The 19,808-nt window shown below is 45.0% G+C and overlaps 1 protein-coding gene across 2 annotated transcripts in view; it reads left to right on the top strand.

Moving 5' to 3' along the window:
- tet3 (tet methylcytosine dioxygenase 3) overlaps positions 1-19,398 on the top strand; it is a 34,555-nt gene extending 15,157 nt beyond the window's left edge. For both annotated transcript variants that reach the window (XM_023397625.2, XM_023397626.2), the window contains 9 exons: positions 376-3,322; positions 6,092-6,182; positions 8,577-8,670; positions 9,553-9,761; positions 10,441-10,591; positions 10,758-10,847; positions 11,103-11,240; positions 11,412-11,766; positions 12,022-19,398. In XM_023397625.2, coding sequence (XP_023253393.1) covers positions 424-3,322; positions 6,092-6,182; positions 8,577-8,670; positions 9,553-9,761; positions 10,441-10,591; positions 10,758-10,847; positions 11,103-11,240; positions 11,412-11,766; positions 12,022-13,826 — 5,832 coding nt within the window. In that variant the 5' untranslated portion in view covers positions 376-423 and the 3' untranslated portion in view covers positions 13,827-19,398. The remainder of the gene's footprint in view (positions 1-375; positions 3,323-6,091; positions 6,183-8,576; positions 8,671-9,552; positions 9,762-10,440; positions 10,592-10,757; positions 10,848-11,102; positions 11,241-11,411; positions 11,767-12,021) is intronic.
- The last annotated feature ends 410 nt before the right edge of the window (positions 19,399-19,808 follow it).

Here is a 19,808-nt window from a genome sequence, read left to right as displayed (position 1 = left end):
TTGCTTGACAAAACACGCCTGTTGTGAAATCACTCCATTTGAAGCCATAGTTAATTCAGTTTTCCTTCAGCCCAACTGACCTGACCCTGCAGCGCTGTATGTTCTGTATGTGTGAGAGGTGGAAGGGAAAGCCTGGAAACAGCTGGGAAGAAGGGAATGGAGTCTGACTTTACTTTGATGGTTGATGTCAAATTATTCTTGGAATACAGATGAATCATAGTAATTAATTTTAGTAATTTACAGTGATTATTAAATACATATGGGTAACACTGGGTGGTCATGCCAAACATAGTGTATCGTGTGTTTTTTCATGTCAGTCCAGGATTTAATGTCTTCGTATAACCTCACTGACCTTTCTCCATATGTGTCTTTCAGACTGTTCGCGAAGTCACTTCAGTGGATGGCCCCAGAAGTGGAGGCCAGATGGAAATTGGGTCACATGACCGCCTCCAGGAAGGCGTGCTGAGCCTGGAACTGGCCAATGGGGTGAATCGCTACCATAACGATGATGAGGCATCTATGGATACAGAGCAGCAGAGGGCAGGAAGCGTGCCTCCAAGGCAGTGCTGGGTGGCAGGACATGGCAAGGTCAGTGACAGCCAACAACAGCAGCCATGTTGGAACAGCAGCAGTGGTGCGACCCCTGGTGAACCTGTCCACCATGCAAACGTGGAGGATGCCCACAATCTGGTGGCTTTTTCTGCTATTGCTGGCTCCTTGCCTCCTTCTTCCTCCTCTTCCTGCCTTCTCGTGCAGCCCAACACAGCCCAGCTATACGAGAGGTTCACCCAGGAGATGGGTGCTGAGGGGGCTCAAGCCAGACTCTCTAAAGGGGCTCCTGAGGGAAGCCGCCAACCTCCAGAAGACCTGAACACCCTACAGACAGCACTGAGCCAAGCCAGACATGGACACAAGCCCCCTAACTGCAACTGTGACGGGCCTGACTGTCCAGACTACCTTGAGTGGCTGGAGAAGAAGATTAAGTTGGCAACCAATGAGGATCAAGGTGCCAGCAAAATGGCTGAAGCTCCCCCACACCTACAGCCTCATCTACAGCAACCTCTTTTGCAGCATCACCCTCAGCCCTACCCCCAGGTGAATGGTGGTCACCGTATGCCTACTTCATACTCCCAGCAGCAACAGGGAACTCAAGGCCCTCACCCAGACCAAGTGCCCTGCTCCAAACCCCCAATTCCTTGCTCTCCCCAGGTGCTTTCCATAGCCAAGGAAAAGAACATCAGTCTTCAGACCGCCATTGCCATAGAAGCCCTGACTCAGCTATCTGGTACCGGTCCACAAGCTGCTGGCTCTCCAGGTCAAACCCCCTACAACAGTAACCTCCATCACCACCCACATCTCCAGAACCTCCCATCCCAGCCTCCCAATGGCTCTAGCTTGATTCCACCCTCTCCTGGCAGCCACTCATCTTCCTCACGCTCTCAGTCCGTCCCTCCAGGACTACACACCAGCCAGCAGGCCCCAGTGTCCTGTGAGCACCACAGGCCCCAGTCCCAGGGCCAGCCGCCCCATGCTACGCCTCTCCCTTCCTCTACCTCTCCCTTCCCAGGTCAGGGAAAACCTCCAGGCTTCAGCCCCAATCCCCAGCAATGGCAACAGAGCTCAGGCAGAGGCTCTGAACAGAGGAACCCATGGATGTGTGTGAAGTCTGAGCCCCAGTCTCACTTCGCTGCTGCACCTCACAGTAGCTCAGACCCTATGTCAGAGCTCAAACAGCTGCTTGGTGACACCAGTGGCAAATTCATCAATGCTTCTTTCAAGCTTCCAGTCACACAGCAGCTCAGCGTGAACCAGAATGGAGGTATCCAGGCCCAGGATCACCCAGCACTGTCCAGAGTAAAGCAAGAGCCAGACTCTGGCGAGCACTACCATCACACTGCCTCCATGGGACATTATGGCATGGCTAATGGTCAGCAGCAGGGTCAGCACTACCCTGGCACTCCCCTGTCACCTGGCCAAGCAGCCATCAGCCACTCCACTCAGGCAGCTCTGCAACAGCACCTTCACTACAAGAGGAACCTCTTCTCGAACCACTCCCCTGGCTTTGGAGCACCGTGCCCACGTCCACCTCTGGCTTGCCAAAACTTGAAAAAATGGTGGCCGCAGATGGAGGCAGAAGGTTTGCCACATCTGGCCATCAAACAGGAACCTAAGGAACCCAAGAAGAAAAAAAGCAGCCAGGGATCTCCTGTCATAAAAGCTATGAGTGGGATGCTTACAGGCCCTCCCCTGCCCAAACCCAAACAGATAATCATCAAGAAGACTAAGCAGAAAGCCTCCATGCCAACCTTCCTGCCTCAGACTCAAATTTCCATACAGAAACCACCGGTCCTCATGATGGACAGAGCCCTGGCCCTGACCAGCCTGCAAGCAGGCCTCCCCTCTCAGCCCCTCCACAGTAACTCCACTCAGGCTGCTGCTGCAGGCCTCCCTGCCCCAGCCCAATCTCAGGTATCCATTTCCAACTCCTCAATGACTCCCTCTTCCACTGTTTCTGCTTTGTCAGAAAACACTCCAGCCCTCATGGGCCCTCTGCCCACACCTGTGGCCCCTGTAGCCCATGCTAAGTCAGAAGGAGCGGGCAGCCTAGCCTCCAGTAACACCAGCACCACCATACCTCTGACCTCCACATTTCCATCCAGCACCTCACAGTTACAGAGTCTTATCAACATAGACCCTAAGTACGAAGAACTGATCCGCCAGTTTGAGGCTGAATTTGGGGACTCAGACCCAGATGCATCTGCAAGTCAGCTCACTGCTACAGCCCCTCAGCAGGGGAATCAGTCCCAGACCAGTCCTCAGGTCCTCAGTCCCACATCATCATCCACCTCCCTATCGGCTCCTCTAAGTCTCACCACTCAAGCCAGCTCGGCACCTCATCCAAACGATCAGGAGATGGAGGTCAGCAAGGACGAGTCAGGGACCCAAAGCGAAGCAACCTTGAACCAGGCATCCACAGAAAGCCCTGTGGAGGAGCAGAATGAGGGGCCCCTCCATGTCTCCCTGCGTCAGGAGGCCGGTATGGACAAGCAGCAGCAGCCCAGTGTGTTAGAGGATAACTTCAGCATGCCATGTTCCCCGATGCCTAAACGCATGAAGCTTGAAGCAACAAGTGATATAGCAGTACTGTCCACCACATGCTATTCTGAGGAGGACACGCCCACTAAGGACAGTCTGCCCTCTTCACCGTCTCTCAGAGGCTTCCTAGAGTCTCCTCTGCGCTACCTGGACAGCCCCACCAAGAGCCTGCTGGATACTCCCTCCAAGGACCTACAGGCAGAGTTCCCCACTTGCACCTGTGTGGGTAAGTCAGTGTGTTAGTGTCTGTCAATGCCTTAGGGTATGCAGAGGGATGAGGTGGCTGACTGCATAAGCACTTTTCAGACACATCAGTAATGTTCAAACAAATATCACACAACTCCAAACATTACCCAATCCTCTCTGAGTGGAGATTAATTTAAATACAAAAATCTGTACATACAGGAAATCTGACCAGTGTTAGATAGTAAAGGCTTTTTTGAAAAGTACCCTGGATTGTGTGGCTGCGACCGTTCATACTGTCACAGTGTGAGGCAATGAAGGCAGCGGGTATGAACAATAGCAGACACAGTCCCACAGAAAAGTGGGTTTGGATCTGGCAGAGAAGCAGAACAGAGTCTTTGTTTGACAGAAAGAGTTCAGTCCCGTGGTTTGGGTAGAATCCTGCGCAGGTTATTTATTTACAACAGAATTGGTGGTCCTACAGTAGAGGTGTATGGAAATGTAATGACCAAATTATATACTACAAATTTGAAATAAATGAGGAAATGAATATACTTGTAAAAATGTTTGTCAGCCTGAACAGGCCGATAAAGTTAGTCCAGGTGGATTTACCCTTCAATACACCCCCGCATCATTACAGTGTAAAAGGTTGGGTCTTTATTATTTAAATAGACCCAGCCTGTCTCTGTCCATTAAGTCATTAATTAATAACTCAGCAAACCAGAGTATTACTATTGTAGCTGCTCTTGGTAACAGTTCATTAACTTGAACTGAATAATGAAATATTTTGTTCTTAGAGAAGCAATTAATAAATGACTATCATTTTCCTGTTGTCACTGGGTGTTAACTGCAGGGCTATGAAGGGTTAAGGTCTGGTAAATAGACCCTGGTTGTCCCTAAACACTGAAGGGAGAGCACAGCAGGGGGAGAGCAGCTGCAGCGAAACACTTGCTAGCTGTGTGCAGTTAAAGCACAACAGTCTTCATGGTAAAGCTTGGTTACACACGGCTCTGTCAACTCCTTGTTGGCACAACAACACTCTGGAAAGAGACTGCTTCCAACACAATATACAACCATGACGTACAAACACACACACACACACACACACACAAGAGTGAGACCTCCTACTGATTTACTTACTGTGGGTAACAAACTTGGCTGAGTGTCTCCCCTCATGATAGACACACACACACACACACACACACACACACACACACACACACACACACACACACACACACACACACACACACACACCACTCTAACCCTAATCCTAAAGCCATGTTTTAACCTAAGTCTCAAAAAGCAGTCTCTACCCATGGGGACCTTCGTCTCCACTTTGACATGAGTCCTCTTTGGTTAGTGTGTTTTCAGGATATAAAAACAAGCCCACAATTCCCACGCAAGAATTTAGTGTGACTCCTCCACTTCCTGCCCTGAGCCACGCCCTGGTGCCTCCCTGCACCAACGGGAATGTGACCTCATGTTGCCTTTGAACCAGAGAAACACACACTCAGCTCTGAGTGCATGTCCACATTTCAGATAATCAGCTGATAGTGTAGTAAGCATTTAGCTAATGCTATTATCCACTACAGATGATACAGAGGTGCTATGTAAAGAAAGCAAGAGCAACAACTGTTTTAGCTGCCAAACAATCCTGTTTTAAAACACATACTAAGATGTTACAAAGCAAGACAATGTACAGTCCATTAAAGTCTAAATACAGTTAATGTAAGATACATTCTTCTGTACTGTATTACATACCAAAGATGTGTGTAGGACAATGGTCAAATGCACTCACACACTCATATCCAACATAAACATAGATGTACACAGGGTGCACTCAGGACACACCCTTAGTCCCTCTTAATACTTACATACACTGAGTCATTCATGCCTACCTCAAAAATCTTCTGCTCTGCAAAGTATCTCCACTCAGGCACCACACCCTGCAGTCACAGCCCACTGTCGCAGGGAGGGTATGTGCGTTCATTTGTTTGTGGGAACTAGATGTTGCAATCCGTAGCACATTCTCACACTTCTCATGTGTCTTTTTTTCCAAAAATACATCAAAACACATCAGCTGTACTTTTGTACCTTGTACAAAAATATACAGAAACTGTAATAACATGCAAAGTCAAAGCTTCAATCTTTACTGAGGTAAACAGACCTTTTCTGTTAAATGTTTTCAGCTTGAGCGAGACATTACTCAGTTTAATGAGCCAAACACCCATTAGCTTCAAGTAGGACTTTATCGACGTACTGGTAAAAGGCAGAGAAATTAGTTATTTGATCAATGCAATTTGCAAAAACATTTATAAAACCTAAGTAGTCTCCACCACATAGGAGTTTGTTGTGCTGTTGATTGTCTAGTAATAGTTTCAAATGATCTAAGATTTTAGGAAAAACAGTCAACAAAAATGTGTGACCATTAGCCAAGCTGCTCTCTAATCTATCAATGTCTGTGTTTAAACCCAGCAACTAAACACATGCTAGTAAAGTCAGTCAAATTTTGCCTTACTTCCTCTATGATGGTCAGATGAGAAAGCTGGAAATGAATCATAAAGTATAGTATTAACTCAGAATAAAAGACCAGCCAGACTATAATAATATGATAGTCATATTTAGATATACTCAGTGGTTGTGAATATACACCATTAGTAAGAGAATGAGTAAGTTATCTATACCAAATGGAATCGATTGTTTATTGATGCCAGGAATAACTGTTGACATTTATATGTGTAAATTGATACAGGGCTTTTCAGGTCTACGGATGTGTTGTGTCCTCACTCTGTACTTTCTCTTTTTCTAGAGCAAATCCTGGAGAAAGATGAAGGTCCCTACTACAACCACCTGGGATCTGGACCTACTGTAGCCTCCATACGAAATCTGATGGAGACAAGGTGAGCTCTTCTCTTCTCTTCTCTTCTCTTCTCTTCTCTTCTCTTCTCTTCTCTTCTCTTCTCTTCTCTTCTCTTCTCTTCTCTTCTCTTCTCTTCTCTTCTCTTCCTCCCACATGTTCTTGCTTTCCCTCTCCCATGCCTCTCCCTCCTCCTCTCCTCCTCCTCCTCTCTCTCCACCTTCCCTCCTCCTCACATTTTGTCCTTAGGGAATCTGTGACCCAGAATCCAGTAGGAGGAACAGAAAATATCAGCATCATCAGCATATCAGAGGCAGAGCGAGAAGCACAGGAGTAGCAGCGGATGATAGCTGAGAATGAGAAGAATGAGGGAGGAAGATGAAGGATAGAAATCCAATCAGAGAGAGAAACAGAGAAAGATGGCGGGAGAGGAAGTCGGAAGGAAGGGAGGGAAGAAGAGAGGAAGAAATTTTAGTAGAAAGTATTTATTTTACTAAGTACTAAGATCAAATTCAGTCATTTGTATTATATAACAGCCCTTTACTATTAATTAAGGCTAGAACTTGGTGTTTGATAACTCTTTGTATGCAATTAATGCACAAACAAATCTAACTTTGATCTAACAGTCAAACTGAAGATAAGATAAAGAAACAGACGACATGCAGCGTTAGCCATCAGGACTCATCAAACTAATCCAATAAACTGTTGTTGCTTTGTCTGCAATGCATCAGTAGACATCGTCATAAAAAGACAGATTGAGCTCAGCAGTTTGATCTTTAGAGGATTATTATTCAGTTCAGGAAGGAGCACCAGGAAGCTCCCCTGCTGGTGATTTTAATAACCAAAGTGCAGCTACAGCCTCTATAATGGAATTGTTGTTGGGTTATCTCATTAAAACATATCACTGATTGAATGCGATAATGGTGAATGAGGAACTGCCGTGGTTGTCGTAGCTTGGTTAACACGATCTGAGGGTGTTATAGTGACTGAGTGTAGTAACTGCCTATAACTGGATGCCTCATTGAGGCTCATATTTGGCTGTTATTTACTTAAAGGCTGGTTTTCAATAAGACCAGTGAGTCCTTAGTCCCTGGAGAGGACAGGCTGAGGGGGGATGTTAGGCCAGGGACCACCTTTTGTTTTTTGAGAGATGATGTAAGATGTGAAGACCCCATAGTCCCTAGCTGACCTTTGACCCACCCCTGACCCTAGCAGGCCACCCCTGTGGTGCTAGAGCCTACTCCCCTCCCACTCCCCACCCCCCCGGGGTGATTCCTATTCAGCAGGAGCTCCTTGTGTTCACTGTCATGCCAAATCTGCTCAGGGCTGAAGTTTTCACAATGGCAGGTATCAAGCAGCCAGGCGACCTGATATGGCATCTGACAAGTTCTGATGGCCCACCCCCACCCCGACACAACCTCTGACCCATCCCTTCTCCTATACACCTCCACACTATTCCCAGGGGTGGGCAGTCTTCCACTCCCATCACTCCCATCACTCTGTTATTCACTCAAGCAAGTGTTCACAGACAAAAACACACACATAACAAATACAGAAATGTGCACAGGAAATGAATTCATGCATGCACATGTGGACAACTCCAGCAGAGGAATATCTCCAAGTGAAGCCCTGTGGTTGGCATTGTGTAGAAGCTGGTGGGTTCTGGTTTACACTGACGTCCTTGTGTGAATCTCAGCAGAGCCTCGTGAACACTCCTCTCCAGCCAGAAGTGCTGAGGTTGGCCCGTCTTTGTTAGAGTTGACAGATACGACTACTCCAGTAGACTTCTGTGGGCACACAGACAATACCACAGGTCCAGAGAAACACAGGCAAAAGCAATAGCTTGAAATAAATAAGAAAAACTCTCAGTGAGGTCAGTCATGACAAAATTAAGTAATCGATTCATTATTACAAAACAGGATTGTGTCTCCTATTACAGCACTGATGCACCATTGGGCAGCTGAGGTTCTGATGGCCTGTTCCATGTGGCCATGCGTCACCCATAGTTTTTGCAATGTGGTACCATTTGCAGTAATTTATATCACATAATTCAGGTCAGTAAATTAGTTGTTTGAAGATGTTTCAGTGTTTTCTGGATTGTGAACACAGGTACAGAACACACATCCAGACTGGCTGTAGTCTTTGTGGTGTGTACCAGTGCAACTTTCAACACGTGAGGCCATAAGAAACAAAGCAAGGCATTTGATCAGTCAGCTTTTGTCAGCATCAGTTCTTTGAGGTCGCCTTCTTGGCCCTTAGGGCCCTGACACACAAAAAAGACTACAGCGTGTGTTTCAAGTGTAGTGACATTTGAATGGTCAGCTTGGCTTGTCAGAGCTCTAAAGTCAGGCTTCAGGGCTGGAGGCCATACTGGCTCCAAACACCAAGTGCTGAAGTGGATGAACATTGAAATAACTAATTCTCTCCCTCTTTGTAGGTATGGAGAGAAAGGGGATGCCGTTCGGATTGAGAAGGTGGTGTACACAGGCAAAGAGGGAAAGAGCTCACGAGGATGTCCTATTGCAAAATGGGTAAGTAGCATAATATCACATCTGCCATGTGATGTTTGAAAAACTTTTCGTCACGTGACAGAGGTGATGAAGGCATCACAGTACATAACTTCCAAAGTAGGTGACTGCAGTGGGAAAAGAGGCAGTCCCCGGTAATCTTGGTTTTGTGTTTGATTTTATGTTTAAAAAGAATGTAAAGTAAGACAGAGAATGTGTTTTAGGGTTTTTATCCCACCTGACAACAATGACAGCCAATCAACAACAGATTCATGCAGTGTGTGTGTGTGTGTGTGTATGTGTATGTGTCTATCATGAGGGGAGACATTCAGCCAATTTTGTTACCCACAGTAAGTAAATCAGTAGGAGGTCTCACTCTTTGCTCTAACTAGCTGCCCTTCCCTCACGTGTCACTCCTGACACTTCCTGCTAATGACTTTATGGATTGTACTGAAGGAGGATTGAGTGTGGATGTGTGTGTGTTTGACACAGAGGGAGAGAGAGGAGGAGGATTGTAGAGATGAGGTGCACTAATCAACAGACATTTGTCTTTTCTGTGTGTGTACCAGTATATGTTTTATAGTATGTGAATCAACTCTAAAGCTAATTTAATTAAACTTTAGCAACTTAATGAGAATTAGGACTGGTACCTTTCACCAAAGAAGATCAGATTTCAGCACAGGTATCAAAATATAATTCCAAAATGCAGAGTAAGCATTTACTGCGTTGTGTCTTGCACAGTATTTGAAAAGCATGTACGTGAAGGTGACTGCGCTGTAAGCACAAATGTTTATTACTAACAAATTCAGCAACAACAATACTGATACAATTTCCAACTGACATGTAATTTCATGCAAATTTCCCTGTGTAAGTAAAAGCTAAAATAATGAGCTCTGTTTTTTCCAGGTGATCCGTCGAAGCAGCGAGACAGAGAAGCTGCTTTGTCTGGTGCGTCAGCGCGCAGGCCACCACTGTGCCAACGCTGTCATCATCATCCTCATCATGGCCTGGGAAGGTGTCCCAAAGATGCTGGCTGACAAGCTGTACCGTGAGCTCAGTGACACCCTCACCAAATATGGCAACCCGACCAGCCGACGCTGCGGCCTAAATGATGAGTGAGTAGCTGATCGGTGCTCTTTGACACTAGTTTTCTGACTTACAGGTCCATGAATGTGCAAACAACAGGCTGTCTGTATTTCAGCTTGATGTTGCATCATTGCACCTTCACTGCACATATGCCTATATTTAAGCATGTGCTAAACTATTTTATCTCGAGTCAGCTTTATCAGGAGTTTGAGGAAGACTCATGTCACCAAGGAATCTAAAAAAAAGTTTACGCACAAAGTCCTACAAGAAGGAGACTATTGTCTAATCTGTACTCATGTGGAAAAGTTAAAACTCCAGACATGGAGTTAAAATCAACCAAAATCAACAAATCATTTGTTTGTGCAACAAAATCTAAATCATGCTTCTTCCTCACCAGATGTGTGCACCTGTACTTTACAGTGTATTTGCCTAATTTATGACCCAATATGATTGTGTTATACATATACAGTATAAGTGTAAGATAAAATTAATATTTATTCAATGAAGATGATGATGATTTGCTGTAACATTACAGTCCAAATGAAATGTTGCCCAACTTTCCTCATTGGCATTTCTTTCATTCTCAATCATGTTTTTATATCCCACTCAGCTCAGTTGACACACAGTGTTCATATGATGTAAAGCATGCATGGGTTACACATCATTTATACATGAAGCTGAGAGTACGCTCACTGTCTCCCCCTGCAGTCGTACTTGTGCGTGTCAAGGCAAGGATCCCGAAAGTTGTGGTGCTTCCTTCTCCTTCGGCTGCTCCTGGAGTATGTACTTTAATGGCTGTAAGTACGCCCGAAGCAAAATGCCACGCAAGTTCAGGCTACAAGGAGATCACCCTGAAGAGGTACTCATTACATCACAGCCACTTGTAATAATGAACTAGGGTTTTTAAACTCTTTTTTAATTTAGAGTTTACTCACCTTTATAATCTTTAGTAATTTTACGCCACCATTTCATAGGTCTGTATCTGTGTTTTGTCCTGACCTGTGGTCCATGTTTTTGTTTGGCAGGAAGACAAACTCAGGGATAACTTTCAGCATCTGGCAACTGAGGTGGCTCCTTTGTACAAACGGCTGGCCCCACAGGCATACAGTAACCAGGTTTGTTGTACAGGCAAAGTCTTTACACAACAACAACCTCATACCATCACCAACTACACCTCATCTTTTTCACATACAATTCAATTTATTTGCAGTGAGTTGTTCTGTACATCAGACCATCAAAACCGGTTCTGTAACTTAATACAACCTTTTAGAATGGCAAAAAAAGAAACTTAACTACTATGTGTGTCCATCCTTGATTAAAGTAAGGACATAAAAACGTAACCTCCCTCCTGTCGCTGTCCTCTCCCTCAGTGCCAGTCAGAGTCCAAAGCTCCAGAGTGCAGGCTGGGCTTAAACGAGGGCAGACCCTTCTCTGGAGTCACTGCTTGCATGGACTTCTGTGCCCACGCTCATAAAGACCAGCACAACCTCCACAATGGTTGCACAGTGGTAAGATCACTCACTATAAACTTAAATTTGTGTTTTGTGGTTAACTTATGGTGAATAAAAGAAATAAAAGGAAATGTTGTCTTTTTTGTGTGAAACTAAATAAGCTAAATGAACAGTGCTAATGTTCTGCAGCTTGGCACAGTTTACATTTCATCTTCCCCTCTCTGTTAGGTGTGCACTTTAACTAAGGAGGACAACCGTGCAGTGGGGGAAATTCCTGATGACGAGCAGCTTCATGTGTTGCCTCTGTACAAGATCGCCCCGACTGATGAGTTCGGCAATGAGGAGGCCCAGCGCCTCAAGATGCAGACTGGTGCCATCCAGGTGCTTCAGACTTTCCGCCGTGAAGTGCGCAAATTGCCTGAACCTGCCAAGTCCTGCCGACAGCGCCGACTGGAGGCCAAGAAGGCCGCCTCAGAGAAGAAGAAAAGTAAACTCATGCAGCAGGCAGGGGAGACGCCTGAAAAAGTAGTGGTCAAGGCTGAGGTCTGCATCACCCGATCCCCTCAACCCCAAGGCAATAAAGGTTAGTTATTGTTTTGTGTCACTCCTGAAATACTTTGATTGTGTTCAACATGTGTCCAGAGCTTAAGGCTAATTATTTGTTGCTTGACTTTGGGCCTCCTCTGGTAGCCTGCAATGCATTTACCTTAACCTGCAACCAGGTGTAACAGACCTCCAAAATAAAGGTCTACAAAATATATAAATAATAAAAACATAAAATGCCTTGACCCGTGAAGTTTAGTCTGTAATTTGCCTTTCATTTGTTTCAAATATTCAGCAATTATAAAACAAGAGATGAAGCCCAACATCAAGAAGGAGCCCTTCAATGGGTCAATAGATGGATACCCTGTGCAGGCAGCAGACCCATTCAACAACATTTATCCACACCCTGCCTACTATGCAAGGGGAGGCCTCCCCCCAACTGGCCAGCCCTCTGCACCAGACCAAGTAAACGGTTACCATCCACCACCCAATCTGCCCGCAGTGCACTATGGCTACTACAACTACCCCCCCAATGCACTTTTTCCCCCTAAGCTGAGGACCTACGAGGGTCGAAATGGCTCTTTGCCCAAACCAGGTGGTAAGGCTATCCAGGTAGACAAGAAACCTGATATTCAGAGCCTTCAAGCCAGACTGGCCCAGTCCTACTGTGGCCAACCAGAGCATACCAACCAACCAAACCATAGCGCTTACGCCCAGCCTGCAGACTACAACCAGTCCCGTCCTTCCTCTGTCTCCTCTGAGCCCTCCAACAGAGGCACTCCATTAATCAAACAGGAGCCTATGGATGTGCCAGTCTATGAAGGCGCAGTGCCGAACCAGGCTAGGGCCAACACACCTAGCGGCATCACCCAGCCTACTGCCTGGCCCGGGCACAAGCTCAATGGAAATATTGTTCCCACAAACTGGGACAGCCATCGAAACCATAAACCAAGTCCTGAAACCTCATCGTTGAACCCGGAAAAGCAGCAGTTTCACCAGCATCCCCAGCAGCAGCCCTCTCCTTACCCCCAGCAGTGGACATCCTACCCTGGCTCAAATGCCTTGATGGCTTCCCCTGCCCCATCACCATCACTCCAGGTACCTCCCTCTCCATCTCCGTCCCCTCACCCAGGCACAGTGCTCCAAGGTAACATATACCAAGGCTCTCCACGCCCTGCCACCCCACGCCCAAGCACCCCTCACCCAGGAACACCACAGCCTGGCCCCTCTCACTCAGGCTCTGTTACACCACAGCCAGGTACTCCAGGCCCAAGCACCCCCAGGCACTGGGCCAGCCCTGCTCCTAGTCCTCAGCCGAATGCCTGGGCCATGGGGCCTGCTGCATATAGTCCTGGTTTGAAGCACAGCAGTCCTGCAGGAGCCTACCCTGACAAAATCTGGTCCAAGACCGGGGAGAGTCGGTGTTCCACTCCCCTTGGGCTCCAAGAGAAGGCCTGGAAGTCTTGTGGAGGTTCAGTGGCAGGCAGTACCCCGTCCCCTGCCCCAGAGGGCCGGCTATTCCCTGATGCCCTGCAGCAGTCGGATCAGGCCTGCTGGGGCCCCAGGCGAGCTGACAGTGACGTAGAGAGCATCAGGGGGGACGAGGATGAGGTGTGGTCTGACAGCGAGCACAACTTCCTGGATCCCAATATCGGTGGTGTAGCGGTAGCACCAGCCCATGGTTCCATCCTGATTGAATGTGCCCGTCGGGAACTACATGCTACCACTCCACTCAAAAGGCCCGATCGCTCCCATCCCACCCGCATCTCCCTGGTCTTCTACCAGCACAAGAACCTCAACCAGCCCATGCACGGCCTGGCTCTGTGGGAGGCCAAAATGAAGCTGCTGGCAGAGCGAGCACTGCAGAGGCAGCAGGAAGCGGCTCTCCTTGGCCTCTCCCAGGAAGACATCAAGGCCCTAGGGAAGAAACGCAAGTGGGGGGCTACGGTGGCAGGTGCCAGTCCAGGACCTGGACAATCTAAAGACAAGAGGGAGGGGCCGGTGACGCGGTTAGCCCCCACGTTCCAAACAACCTCTATGGTTACTGTGTCTCCCTATGCCTTCACCCGCCTCACTGGGCCCTACAGCCACTTTGTCTGAGGTCAGACAGACACACACAGACTGATAGCTACAGAGTGGTGCAGTGAAGGGCTGGAGAGAGCGATGAGCAGGATGAATGTCTCTCAGCCATCTCGCAGTCTGGCATCTCTCCATCCTGCCCCCTCCACGGTCCACTTGGAGGAGCGGACATTTTTATTGTTTTTTACCTCATGTCAGGCAGTGGTTTGGGCTTCAGACACACTGCCTGTGGTGCTCTTCCTCTCTCTTCCCTGGAGAGGAACTCCATTGCTTTTTCTTGTTTATAGAATTTTAATGATTCTAATTATTGCTATTATTATCAATATTATTATGATTGCTATTGTTACTGTCAATGTTGTTATTACAGGTATTATTATAATGAAGACTTGTTTTTTTTTTTATTATTGCTGTTTTCATTAATGTTATTAATGATGTGATTGTTTTTGGTTATATATTTTTTTAAAATCAATCAGTCTGAGTGAGTTAGACTCAAACAATTGCTTTTTCCATGTTTGGAAAACGTGTACCCTACTTTCTGTTTGATTATTTTTTTGTTCTCGTCAATTTTCCAGTTGTGCTTAGAGGAGGAGCCATTGTTTGCCTGGCAAGACAGCAAATCAATATTGCAGTCATCATATAAAAAGCCTTTCCAGCAGGCTTTCCATAGGTATCCTTCTCCCTATTGGCAATATACAGATTTGTATCTTTATTTTAAATAGGTTAGTTTAGGCCTCCATAAAGGATTTAAGCATTTATGATGAATTTGGCCATTATGATGACTGTGTTCAAATTTTGTCTTCTTAAAGACTGACATCGAGTCAGTTTACCAGCACCACTGCTGACTAACACACAAGTCTACTTTTCTATTATTGTAAAAAATGTCCACACACATGGTTAAACAAGACGAGGGAAGGAAGGAAAGGAAGTACAGGTTTCCACCAAGGTCAGCTGTCAAAGCAGTGTAGTGTATGTCCAAATTATCAGTTGAATTTTTGATGATACAATCCATCATATATTTTTGATATGGCTACAGTAACAAGTAAAAGATATAAAAATATCTTCCAAATAGAAAACCGCAGAAGAGTGGGTTTCAGCGTGTCTAGGAGAACAGAGGCTAAAACTGAGCTCCACAGTTATAAACTAATTCAATCATTCTGATGCAAAATGTTGGAGAAAAAAAAGTAATCACCATTACCCTCTAAATCCCCCTGAAACAAACATTGCTGTTCCTCTTGTCGTCAGATGATGTGCTCCTCCTCCTCTTCTTCTACACCCCTCCAGCTTCCGACTGGTGCTCAACTTCCAGCTCTGATCGATTTTCATTCCACTACTATTCATGGCACTTGATGCTGTACTTAGGTGCTCACATCTGGCTCAAGTAGCATTTGAAAGTAAATATTTTCTCTTTTGACTGAGGTGGAGTACCAGAATGATGAGACAAAATTCATTTGCTTCAAGACATGAAGTGCAGGAAATTTATCAAGCAAAGAAAAGAATAATGAATTATCTTACATGCTTTGTTTTCCTGTGTGGAGAACTGCACGTTTGGTATTCCACTGAGGCTAAAATGACTGATACTATTTCCAAATGCCATTTGACCCAGATCAGCTATTACCACAGAGAGATGTAACAGGTGGCACTCTTTATCTTCCTATCACGTTCAAGTAGGGGTGAGCACTTCCCAGTGTAAACTCTAGAGGGCAGCAGCGACTGCCGTTTAAAAGCAGTGTGTACAAACAAACCTACAAGCACTTGAGATCCATGCAGCAGCCGGCAGAGCCTTGGCTTCCTGCTCTGACCATCAATGGCCAGTAGAGGGGGGTGTCACCCTTTTTGCAGACCATGGATGGTCCTCACCAAAGCAGCTCAAGGCGAAGTTAATGTTTGTCCCACTGTGGCACAGATGTGAATGACGCCTGGAGATGCCTTTGGGAAGCTCGTCTGGGGTTAGAGCAGAATGAAACAGTGTTGGGATAGCAGTGCTTTCGGTGCTCCTAGACACACTCTGGTGCTCTCCTATTACACTTGATTTACTGTGAAGGGCCCACCTCTTCCTCTGCATGGTGCTGTCATCTTCGAGCAGAGCGAGGCGTGTCCTTCTGCAGGCACCTTGGTCACCACAGAGCCTGCCAATCAAAGTGGCCGCCTCCATGGTTGCAGCTCTGTCACTGGTTCCCTTTTGAGGTGCTTTTGCAGTTTATTGTGGCAAAGTGGTTTTTGTCTCAAACAAACTTACACTGTACAGGGAAGAGAAAGCACAGTCATTCAATGCATTCTTGGCAACTCACTCAAAGAGAAAACAATAGTACTAAGAGTTAAAGGGAGATCATTACTGTAGCTTCTGAGAGTTGGCACCAAATGCAAACGCATTGAGTCAATGATTCTCTCACTTTGTGTGTGTGTGTGTGTGTGTGTGTGTGTGTGAGAGAGAGAGAGTGTGTGTATGTGTGTGTGTGTGTGTGTGTGTGTGTGTGTGTGTGTGTGTGTGTGTGTGTGTCTGAAGATGACACATATGCATGTGTGCGTGAAAGAGAAGAGCCAAAGAGAGAGACTATTTGAACACCTGGATAGAGTCCGGTGAATCAGTCATTTTTATTTTCTCTCCATGAACCATGTGACTCTTTGACAAGTTCAGATGTTTCACTTGCAACATGTGATGAAAATGAAAATGAGTGAGTGGTAGGACTTAACACAGGCTAACTCCTGGCTACTGGGTGGTTATTTGGGTCAAGGCCCTGGTCATCTGTGAAAGACCCTGTTACCTCTCCCGAGGGTCTCCAGCTCTCTACCTCACGCTGTAGAGACACTGGTCACAATCACAACTTGCTACTGAGGGCAGAGAATCATACATATGTCCCTTTGTGTGCTCTAGATCTCCACACTCATTTTAACCTGCTTTTTTTTTTTTTACTCTTATTTATTACTACATGGTGATGATGATAATGATTGTCTTGATGTTTTTTTCATCTTTTTTTATATAGCTAATACAAATTGTACATACAGAAGAAAAGATTTATAAAAGCACTTTTAATCTTGATTTTAATGACAAAAAGAAAGAGCCGATTATTGACAACTTGAAGCTTAGGTTTTCGTTTTTTTTTTTTTTTTTTTTTTTAATTTTCTCAAGAGAGAGATGAAAAAAATGTAAATATTAAAATATTTAGGTAAGATTATTTAACTGGTGAGGATAGTAACTAAACCATGAATGACAAGGGGTATTTTAAGTCTCTGACAGCCCTTAACAACAGTAAACAACACGTGGACCCAATGTGTTGTATTTAAATGTGTGCTTAGTAACACTGCTGTTTTGCTTTCTTAAGTACTGTACCCCATGTCAGCATGTAACTGACAGAGACCTGTCACTTTATACAAACAAATTCATTAGCCCAATTATCTAACATGACACCGTACTTGATTTACTCACCTACGACACTCAAAACAAGAAGATCTCCCACGTTGCAATTGTCTGACCAAAACCTCTATGAAGAGTATGAATTGTAGAGGTTTAGAGAAGCTTGTCTGCTTGGCAACAATGAATTTGTTTTGACATTTTTATAGCAGGTGTCGACAACGTAAGAAAAATATTTCAATTTAATCCTGAAAAATATCCAAACTGCAATTATATGGTACTCAACGATGGTCTACTGTCAGTAAGCTAAGGACAAATCTAAATAGGTAGCCATAAACCTGGTATGTGCTGTGTGTTGTTTAAAGGAATAGTTCAACATTTTGGGAAATACACTTATTCGCTTGCTTGTAAAGCCTAAGATGAGAAGATTGATACCTCTCTCATGTCTGTATTTAAAATATGAAAGCCAGAGCCAGCAGCTGGTCAGCTTAGTTTAGCATCGAGTCTAGAAACAGGGGAAAACAGCTAGCCTACCCATGTCTCAAAAGCTCACTAGTTAACATGTTAGATATACTTCAACACATAATGTTTTAATACTTTATGGGTCAAATCAATGAGACATAGTGTTTATTAGTGAGTTTTAGAGGAGCTCATAAGCTGAGTTTGTTACATTTGGACAGGAGGAAACCAGCTGTTTCTGCCTTTTCAGTTTTTATGCTAAGCTAAGTGCTATCACTCTTCAAATGAGTGTATTTCCCATTATTTTGAAGTAGTCCTGTGATATCAGTAGAGTTGCCCTCGATAGCTGAACCACCAGAGCCGCGTGTTCTGGATGTGTAGGAGTGGCGGTTGCAGAGCCAGTCTAAGGTGAATCAGCGGGCGATGTTTTAGCAAGTATTAAAACAACCGCAATCTTTGTCAGTTGTGTTAGACTATCAGGTAAGAGGTTGCTTCCCTGCTTGTTTAGATGTATCTGTCATAATTATCTAACCTAGTTCTCATGATAGTAAGTTTGCACTTGGCATAAAAGTCAACGACGTCCCTGTGGAAGACACCAGGTGTTTAGTTTGTAACGGTAATTATATGGCACACACATCATGGCTAACAGTAGTTTGATTGGTGCAGGGGCAGGGACAGGGCCCATTTTACTTGTTAACCATGAGACATGGCCCACATTACACACACATACACACTTGCCTAAGAAAAGGTGCTGAGGATACGGTGTATATGATCTCTCAATAACTTAATAACTGTAAATTTCTAAATGTATCACGAGTTGGGTGGATTGCTCTCACGTGAGGCGCCAGCTCCTAGTCACCAAGACACAGGGGTTGGTCAGCTGGTGCTATGATGATGCTTACACCTTAAATTCACTGTGTAAAAAAAAAAAAAAAATGTGAGGGATAAATGATTACCACAAATATTTTTCTGAGCTCTTCGAATGTCAAGAGAACTATACTTTTGATTAAAGCAGTTTCGTGGGATGGGAAGCTGCCCTGGTGCTGACTTTACGAAAAGTCTTTTGTTACAACGTTGCAGATTTACATCTCTTTTTTGAGGGCAGGCGGGCACAAACGGTTGATCACATCCTCTATCAATATTCATCCCATATTGTACTTGAAGTCATTTAAACTAGGATGAGATATAGAATCATATTATATGAAGACTGTTATCCCGGGTTCACATTTGGTACAGCGCAAGTACCAAATGCTATTGAAACTATCTTTTGAGTATGTTCATGTTAAATGAATGCTAAGATATTTGATCACTTCAAGAATAGCAATTGTGTACTGCCTCCCTCTTCCTCTCCCTAGTCATGCACTTCCTTTACTCAACCCCTCTTTTTCTTAACACCTTGTATATTTTTGTCTTTCTCACACACACACGAACATAGATATATACGCATCTCACTGTGTATGGCCCACTTTTAGACGTCTACCAACACGTAATTTAATTAACACTCTCCAAATCTGGGATGGAGACTTGGACCCTGGCCCATACAAAAAAAAGAAAGAAAGAAAACAAACCTACACAACTGGCAGCTACATTCCTTTTTGAGTTTGGGGATTGTTCTTGGTTCTTTATTTTTCATGTCAAGGATGCAGTATGTAAAAAAAAGTGTTTTTGTTCAGTCTCTCTCTCTTTGTAGCTGTATGGTGTATTATGTGAATACATAGTGTATGTGGTAAAAAGCCCACAATATTGTTTTATGTTGCGAGATAAATAAAAACATTGAAGTGAAAACTTAACTGGTACATATTTATTTTCTGCTGTAGCTGAGATGTGATTTCAGAGGTGCAGTGATGGCCGACTGAGACTCTGCATTACGTTCCAGTGGGAGACTAACTTCTGAAATGTCTGCTTCATGCCACAAGTTTAATGCTGAACAATTACTGTGAATACTCAGTCTTGGCTTTCTTACCTGCTACTGGGGAAAATACATCAAGGAGAAGAAGTGGAGGCTGCTTTCAACACTGTAAACAAACAGGGCACAAAACAGGTTTCTATGAAGGTAACCGGTCGGTCATGCTTTTAACCAGGTTCAAAGTGTGTGAGGGGCTTGTCTCCTGTCCTCAAAGTCTCCAGCTCTCTGGTCAAGTTGGCATTTCTTTTACGTGCACCATCACATCAGTGTTTGAACACCAGGGCAGTGA

Source organism: Seriola lalandi, unplaced genomic scaffold (assembly GCF_002814215.2).
Source record: "Seriola lalandi dorsalis isolate HSWRI2012SDOR001 ecotype SW California unplaced genomic scaffold, Sedor1 jcf7180002054883, whole genome shotgun sequence".
Taxonomy (NCBI): domain Eukaryota; kingdom Metazoa; phylum Chordata; class Actinopteri; order Carangiformes; family Carangidae; genus Seriola; species Seriola lalandi.
The sequence above is the reverse complement of the archived record's forward strand: the minus strand, read 5'-3'. Positions and strand labels throughout refer to the sequence as shown.